Consider the following 7965-nt stretch of genomic DNA (forward strand, 5'->3'; position numbering starts at 1 on the left):
GGCTTACACTTCGCATACAACGGTAAATGGAAGAACCATATAGAGGCAGCCAAATTATCTGCCTGGAGGTCAGCGAAAGCAATCCTAGCCTTTGGAAAAACAAAGGGAGGTTCACTGGTTTGTCCCACAGTAAAGATTTTTGCCGCTAAAATTTTACCCCAACTGTTATATGGAGCGGAAATTTGGGGGCAAGGTAACACAGAACAGGTTGAATGCATCCAGAACAAGTTTGCAAGAGCTCTTTTAGCCCTTCCCTCGGGGACCCCAGCCGCCTTGTTAAGACTGGAATTAGATCTTCCCTCACTCAAGGCCAGAATGCACAAGCTTAACATCTCGTATGGGAAGAGATTGCTAGGAATGGTGGAGGAGAGCATAGCAAAGCAATGCTTGAGGGAACAGTTTAAATGGGGAGGTTGGGTGCAATCCTGGCTAGCCTTGCTCCATCAATATTTTGATGGGTCAATAACAACTCTAATGCAGCTAGACAAGAAGGCGATTAGGGACAATATCTTTGAGAAGGATGCAGCCGACAATTTAGAGATTAGTAAAAAGCAAAGTTTTTCTATATGGTATCCCAGACTAAAGAGTGACCAATACTGCCAACAATATCTTCAAGACCTAACGTCAGCTGAGTTGAGGAAAGCCTTTACAGCCCTGCGTTTCCAAACAATGCCCTCAAACTGGCTAGAAGGAAGATACAGAGGGATCCCTCATGCCCAAAGGCTTTGCATTTGTGGCGCCGGGGAAAAAGAAGATCTAACTCACTATCTATTGCACTGCCCTTTGTATAATGACCCCAGAAAAAATCTCCTGGGAACACTCCTTGAAGAAAGGGCAGCATGGCAAGAACCTGCCGTGATTGGTGCCTTACTAGCAGATTATGATAAAAATATAACACTAAAAGTAGCCACATTTGCAATCGCTGCCCAAAAGATCAGAGACAGAGTAGCAAAAACCTCCCCGGAGACCAGATAGGGAAAGGGAGATGGTTAAGGAGGTCACAGATTAGACGCTGTTATTGCTAGGTTTCTGCCAGCAAAATTTTAAAGTACTAGTTTTTAAATCTTGAACGGGTTTTGCTTTACATTGGAATGTGTTTATAAAGGTTGTATGTTATTGATGTCATGGCCTATGGCTAGTGCAATAAACTTTATTGATGATATTGATGATATTGGTAGCCAATGCAGTTGTTTCAGAATCGATGTAATAATAATAATAGTAATAGTAATCATCCTATTGACGGCCTCTCTCTGCTTCCTTTCTTCCTTCCTTCCTTCCTTCCTTCCGGCTCAGGAGCAGCTGCAGGGCCAGGACTTCAGCAAGTTCCAGCCGCTGAAGCCGCGCCTGCTGGAGGCGGTGGAGGACATGCTGGCGAGCGACATTGCGGCGCTGATGGTGCTGGTGCGGCAGGAGGAGGCGCAGCGCCCGGCGCAGATGGTGAAGGGCGGCGCGTTCGAGGGGACGCTGCAGGGCCCCTTCGGGCAGGGCTACGGGGAGGGCGCCGGCGAGGGCATCGACGAGGCCCACTGGGTGGTGGCGCGCGACAAGCCCATGTACGACGAGATCTTCTACACGCTCTCGCCCGTGGACGGCCGGGTGAGCGGGGCCAACGCCAAGAAGGAGATGGTGCGCTCCAAGCTGCCCAACACCGTCCTGGGCAAGATCTGGAAGCTCTCCGACATCGACAAGGACGGCATGCTGGACGACGAGGAGTTCGCCCTGGCCAACCACCTCATCAAGGTCAAGCTGGAGGGGCACGAGCTGCCCAACGAGCTGCCCCCGCACCTGGTCCCGCCCTCCAAGCGCAAGATGGCCGAGTGAAGGCGCCACGTCGGTCGGGACACACGCCACTCATTGACTGTTGAGATGCGAGGACTGCCAGCCAGGGCTATATATATGCAACAGACTCTTCCCTGGCTCCGTCTTGGAAGCCGTAGAAGGAATGCAGTCGTGACATCGCTTCCACCACTACCGTGACAATAATGAGAGGTGTGGTCCCGCTTTGGAGAATAGATGCAGTTTGATACCACGTTTAACCACCGTGGGATCAGGGAGGTGTAGCTTGTTTGCCATGGCCTTTCACCTTCTCAGCCTGGGTGCAAATACCGTGGTGACCGTTCCCATCGTGTTTCTGCTCCAAGCTTGTCATGGAGGGTCTGCACTGTAGAATTAATGTAGTTTGATACCAGGATTATATATATATATGCAAAGTAACTCTTTCCCTGGCTTTGATCCATGTTTGTAAGAGGAACATCAAGGCAGAAACGACAGGTGTATCTATGCTGCAGAATGAATCCCTCCCTTCCATAGCAGACTGCATTAATTCTACATTGTGGACCAAGCATGGGCAGACTTCGGCCCTCCCTCCAGGTGTTTTGGACTCCAACTCCCACCATTCCAAACAGCCTCAGGCCCTTTCCTTTTCCCTTCAGCTGCTTAAGCAACATGCAACATGATGCAAACATGTGCCCACCTCCACTGAGGTGTAAAGCAGGCTGACTACAAAATGGAGTCTTGTGTCTGAACATGCTCAGTACAATCCCATGTCTATAACCCCTCCCACACCACATGCTTAAGCGGCTGAGGGGGAAAAGGAAGGGGCCTGGGGCTGTTAGGAATGGTGGGATTTGGAGTCCAAAACACCTGGAGGGAGATCCCAAATTGGCCCAGGCCTGGTGTAGACACACCTTTTCTCTCTCTTAAAGTCAATGTGTTTACCGTTCATCGCAACACATATGTCATGTGTGTACAAGTGGATTTGCAAGCCTCGGAGTCGCGTTTCCTTTTGTGTGTTCGTTCCATTATTATTTTGGCAAAAGACACAGAGCCCTTTCTCGTCCCCTAAGCACTAACCAAACACACTCCCTTCTGAATCGATATATATTCCGGATTGGGATTTCCGCCGCCCAAGCCAACGGATTCCCCTATTGATTGATTTTGCCGTCCTCGTGGCTCTCACTTCACGCTCAAACTGTGACCGGGAACATACACTAATATAACTTATTTTATATCTCTGTGTTAATAATAATAATATTATATATAAATATATAAATATATATATTCCGTCTATGTACAAAAACATCTTTATCGCCGTGCATTTATTATGATAATGTCTTAATTAAAAGTTAATGCATTAATTTTTTATTTCTTTTTTTTTGTTGTATTTTGCGTCCGAAAAGCGTTATTAAAAAATTAAGGTCCGATTGCTTGTGTTGGGCTTTGAATTCCGAGATGTGTGATGCTGCAGCGGAAAAGGCCAATGCGATTCTAGGCTGCATCGCTAGTGTATAGATTGAGGGAAATCCTATAGTCAGAGCTGCTTTGAGTCTTCTCCTGGAGATAAAAGGTGGGGTATAAACAAATGCAATTCAGGCCAAGATTGGAAAATCAGCTGATGACCCAAAATGCAGACTGTGCAAGGAAACCGACGAAACCATTGATCATCTCCTCAGCTGCTGTAAGAAAGTCGCACAGACAGACTACAAACAGAGGCACAACTATGTGGCCCAAATGATTCATTGGAACTTATGCCTCAAGTCCCACCTCCCAGCAGCAAAGAACTGGTGGGATCACAAACCTGCAAAAATATTGGAAAATGAGCACGCAAAGATACTGTGGGACTTCCGAATCCAGAGTGACAAAGTTCCGGAACACAACACACCAGACATCACAGTTGTGGGAAAGAAAAAGGTTTGGATCATTGATGTCACCATGCCAGGTGACAGTCGCATAGATGAAAAACAACAGGAAAAACTCAGCCGCTCTCAGGACCTCAAGATTGAACTTCAAAGACTCTGGCAGAAACCAGTGCAGGTGGTCCCTGTGGTGATGGGCACACTGGGTGCCGTGCCAAAAGATCTCAGCCGGCAATTGGAAACAATAGACATTGACAAAATTACGATCTGCCAGCTGCAAAAGGCCACCCTGCTGGGATCTGCGCGCATCATCCAAAAATACATCACACAGTCCTAGACACTTGGGAAGAGTTCGACTTGTGGTTTTGTGAAACGAAATCCAGCATGTCTATCTTGTTTGCTGTGTCATAATAAAATTATAATAATAATAATAATAATAATAATAATAATAATAATAATAATAATAATAATAATAATAATAATATCACACAGTCCTAGACACTTGGGAAGTGTTCGACTTGTGATTTTGTGAAACGAAATCCAGCATATCTATCTTGTTTGCTGTGTCATAATAAAATAATAATAATAATAATAATCCGAAAATACATCACACAGTCCTAGACACTTGGGAAGTGTTCAACTTGTGATTTTGTGAAACGAAATCCAGCATATCTATCTTGTTTGCTGTGTCATAATAAAATTATAATAATAATAATAATAATAATAATAATAATAATAATAATAATAATACATCACACAGTCCTAGACACTTGGGAAGTGTTCGACTTGTGATTTGTGATACAAAATCCAGCATATCTATCTTGTTTGCTGTGCCATAATAAAATAATAATAATAATAATAATAATAATAATAATAATAATAATAATAATAATAATAATAAAACACTATTAGTGTTATACAGGGTGGGGTATAAATAAAGATAATATAATATAATAATAATGTGTATTAGTGTTATATGGGCTAAACCGCTGTACTGCAGAAATTCCTGCCGATTGCAAGGTTGGCAGTTCGAGTCCGGGTCTGGATGAGCACCTGCTGTCAGCCCCAGCTAGCAGATCGAAAACAGAAATGTGAGTAGATAAATAGGTACTGCTTTAAAAGCGAGGTTATAAAAGGTGCCCATAAAACAACTTGATCCGGATGACGTCTAAGGATGACAAAGCTCCTTGGCATGAAATATCGAGTGCCAGCACCCCCCTGTGGCCAGAGTTGAGCACAACCTCCAGGTGCCAGAAATGGAAAAGATGGGAAAGCCTTTACCTCTGTCGATGTGTTGTCTGTCCTTGTTCAGTGTATAATGGCATTGAAAGTTTGCCGTATATGTGTTCTGTAATCTGCCCTGAGTCCCCTCAGGGAGATAGATCAGAATATAAAGAAAGTTTATTATTATTATTATTATTATTATTATTATTATTATTATTATTGACACAACGACGTTGTATGACACAGCAAACAAGACAGTTATGCTGGATTTCGTTTCACAAAACCACAAGTCGAACACTTCCCAAGTGTCTAGGACTGTGTGATGTATTTTCGGATGATGCTGCAGATCCCAGCAGGGTGGCCTTTTGCAGCTGGCAGATTGTAATTTTGTCAATGTCTATTGTTTCCAAATGCCAGCTGAGATCTTTTGGCACGGCACCCAGTGTGCCCATCACCACCGGGACCACCTGCACTGGTTTCTGCCAGAGTCTTTGAAGTTCAATCTTGAGGTCCTGATAGCGGCTGAGTTTTTCCTGTTGTTTTTCGTCAAAGCGACTGTCACCTGGGATGGCGACATCCATGATCCAAACCTTGTTCTTTTCCACAACTGTGATGTCTGGTGTGTTGTGTTCCAGAACTTTGTCAGTCTGGATTCGGAAGTCCCACAGTATCTTTGCGTGTTCATTTTCCACAACCTTTGCAGGTTTGTGATCCCACCAGTTCTTTGCTGCTGGGAGGTGGTACTTGCGGCATAAGTTCCAATGGATCATTTGGGCCACACAGTTGTGCCTCTGTTATTATTATTATTATTATTATTATTATTATTATTATTATTATTATTTATAAACACAACAAGATGAGTCCACAGCAGACACTCTGCTGGTTGTTGTACTGGATCACACGCCGGACACGTCCCAAGTGTCTAGGGCTGTGTGATGTCTCGGCGAATAATGTGTGCAGATCCCAGTCAGGTGTCCTTCTGCAGCTGGCAGGTGGGGATTGTGTCAGCACCGATTGTGTTTAAGTGCAGGCCAAGGTTTTTAGGCACTGCATCCAGTGTGCCCATCACCACTGGGACCACTTTGACTGGCTTGTGCCACAGTCTTTGCAGTTTGATCTTTAAATCCTCATATCGTGTCAGTTGTTTCTCCTCAATCCTGCTGTCGCCTGGGATTGCATCATCATCATCATCATCATCATTATTATTACATAAAAGCATTAGTATACAATTTATACAAAAAGGCAAACATTAAAACAGAATTGAACCATATATAATGCCTAGTTTGGGAGTAAGTTTGACTCTTGGTATTCTATTAATAATATCCTGATATCCCCAATGTCATTCGTCTTGAAAGGAAAAAGCAAAAAGGAATGGGAATCAATGTGAAAAATTGACCGTGTATCCTTCTTAAATTTGATGCGAGTAACTACAAACCAGTTGTAGCACAAAATTAAGGTCTTCCGAAGTCATTGTTCAACATTCAAAGGGCAGGCCTGGGCCAACTTTGGCCCTTTCTCCAGGTGTTCTGGGCTTCAACTCCCACAATTCCTAACAGCCTACTCTCTGTTGTATACTCCTTGTACATCGCTCCAGTGAGCAGCTTGGCTGCTGCCCGTTGGACCACTTAGATCAGGGGTCCTCAAACTTTTTAAGTGGAGGGCCGGTTCACGGTCCCTCGGACTGTTGGGGGGCCGGACTAGGATGAAATAGTCCACAATTAGGATTGTAGTTGTTGCGTGCCTTCAAGTCATTTCAGACTTAGGTCAACCCCAAGTCTAAAGTTTAGGACAGGGGTCAGGTCAATTACCTTGGAGGGTCGCATTCGGCCCGTGGGCCTTAGTTTGGGGAATCTGATCTTGATGATCTCATAAGACCATAGGTAAGCAAAGGGACCTTCAAAGACCATCTAGATGGTCTCATAAGACCATAGGTAAGCAAAGAGACCTCCAAAGACCATCTAGATGGTCTCAAAAGGCCATAGGTAAGCAAAGAGACCTCCAAAGACCATCTAGATGGTCTCAAAAGGCCATAGGTAAGGAAAGTGACCCTCAAAAGCCGTCTAGATGATCTCATAAGGCCATCAGAAGATCATAGATAAGTAAAGGGACCCTCAAACACCATCTAGATGGTTTCATAAGACCATAGGTAAGGAAAGGGGCCCCCAGAGGCCATCTAGATGATCTCATAAAACCATAGGTAAGGGGACCTTCAAAGGCCATCTAGACATGATAGTTGTTAGAATGGTCCAGCATTTTTGTGTTCTCAAATAGTATTGCTGGACCATTCTAACAACTATCATGTCAGACTACATAGAGAAGCCATTGAAATTCACAAGCATGTGGACAACTTCAACAGAAAGGAAGAAACCATGAAAATGAACAAAATCTGGCTCCCAGTATTACAAAACTCCAAAATCAGAACAGTAAATAAAAAGCAATACTCTGAAAACAGAGGGTTTCCAGACATGAATCAACCAAGGGCAGTTAACGACTCTAAACAAAGGATGCCCCAGAGGCAGGAAGAAGACAGCAGATAAGCTTTTCAATGCTAATTAAAGTGATTAACTACACATTCACACTGACCTCTCTCACCCTAGACTGTAAGGCTTCTCAGATAGATAGATGATAAATGATAAATGATGGATAAATGATAGATAGATAGATAGATAGATAGATAGATAGATAGATAGATAGATAGATAGATAGATGATAGATAGATGATAAATGATAGATAGATAGATAGATAGATGATAAATGATAGCTAAATAAATAGATAGATGATAAATTATAGATGATAGATGATAAATGATAAATGATAGATGATAGATAGATAGATAGATAGATAGATAGATAGATAGATAGATAGATAGATAGAGATAAATAGATCATAAATGATAGATAGTGTAAGGCTTCTCAGATAGATAGATGATAAATGATAAATGATGGATAAATGATAGATAGATAGATAGATAGATAGATAGATAGATAGATAGATAGATAGATAGATAGATAGATAGATGATAGATAGATGATAAATGATAGATAGATAGATAGATAGATAGATAGATGATAAATGATAGCTAAATAAATAGATAGATGATAAATT

At 42.9% G+C, this 7965-nt stretch overlaps 1 protein-coding gene across 1 annotated transcript in view; it reads left to right on the forward strand.

The window, feature by feature from the left end:
* The window catches only part of LOC100553153 (EH domain-containing protein 3), a 39835-nt gene extending 36632 nt beyond the window's left edge, over nt 1–3203 (forward strand). Inside the window, exon 6 of the mRNA XM_062957578.1 lies at nt 1294–3203. Within this exon, the coding sequence (XP_062813648.1) occupies nt 1294–1821 (528 nt within the window). The 3' untranslated portion in view covers nt 1822–3203. The remainder of the gene's footprint in view (nt 1–1293) is intronic.
* Nucleotides 3204–7965: the final 4762 nt, after the last annotated feature.

The sequence above is a fragment of the Anolis carolinensis genome, chromosome 6 (assembly GCF_035594765.1).
Source record: "Anolis carolinensis isolate JA03-04 chromosome 6, rAnoCar3.1.pri, whole genome shotgun sequence".
Taxonomy (NCBI): domain Eukaryota; kingdom Metazoa; phylum Chordata; class Lepidosauria; order Squamata; family Dactyloidae; genus Anolis; species Anolis carolinensis.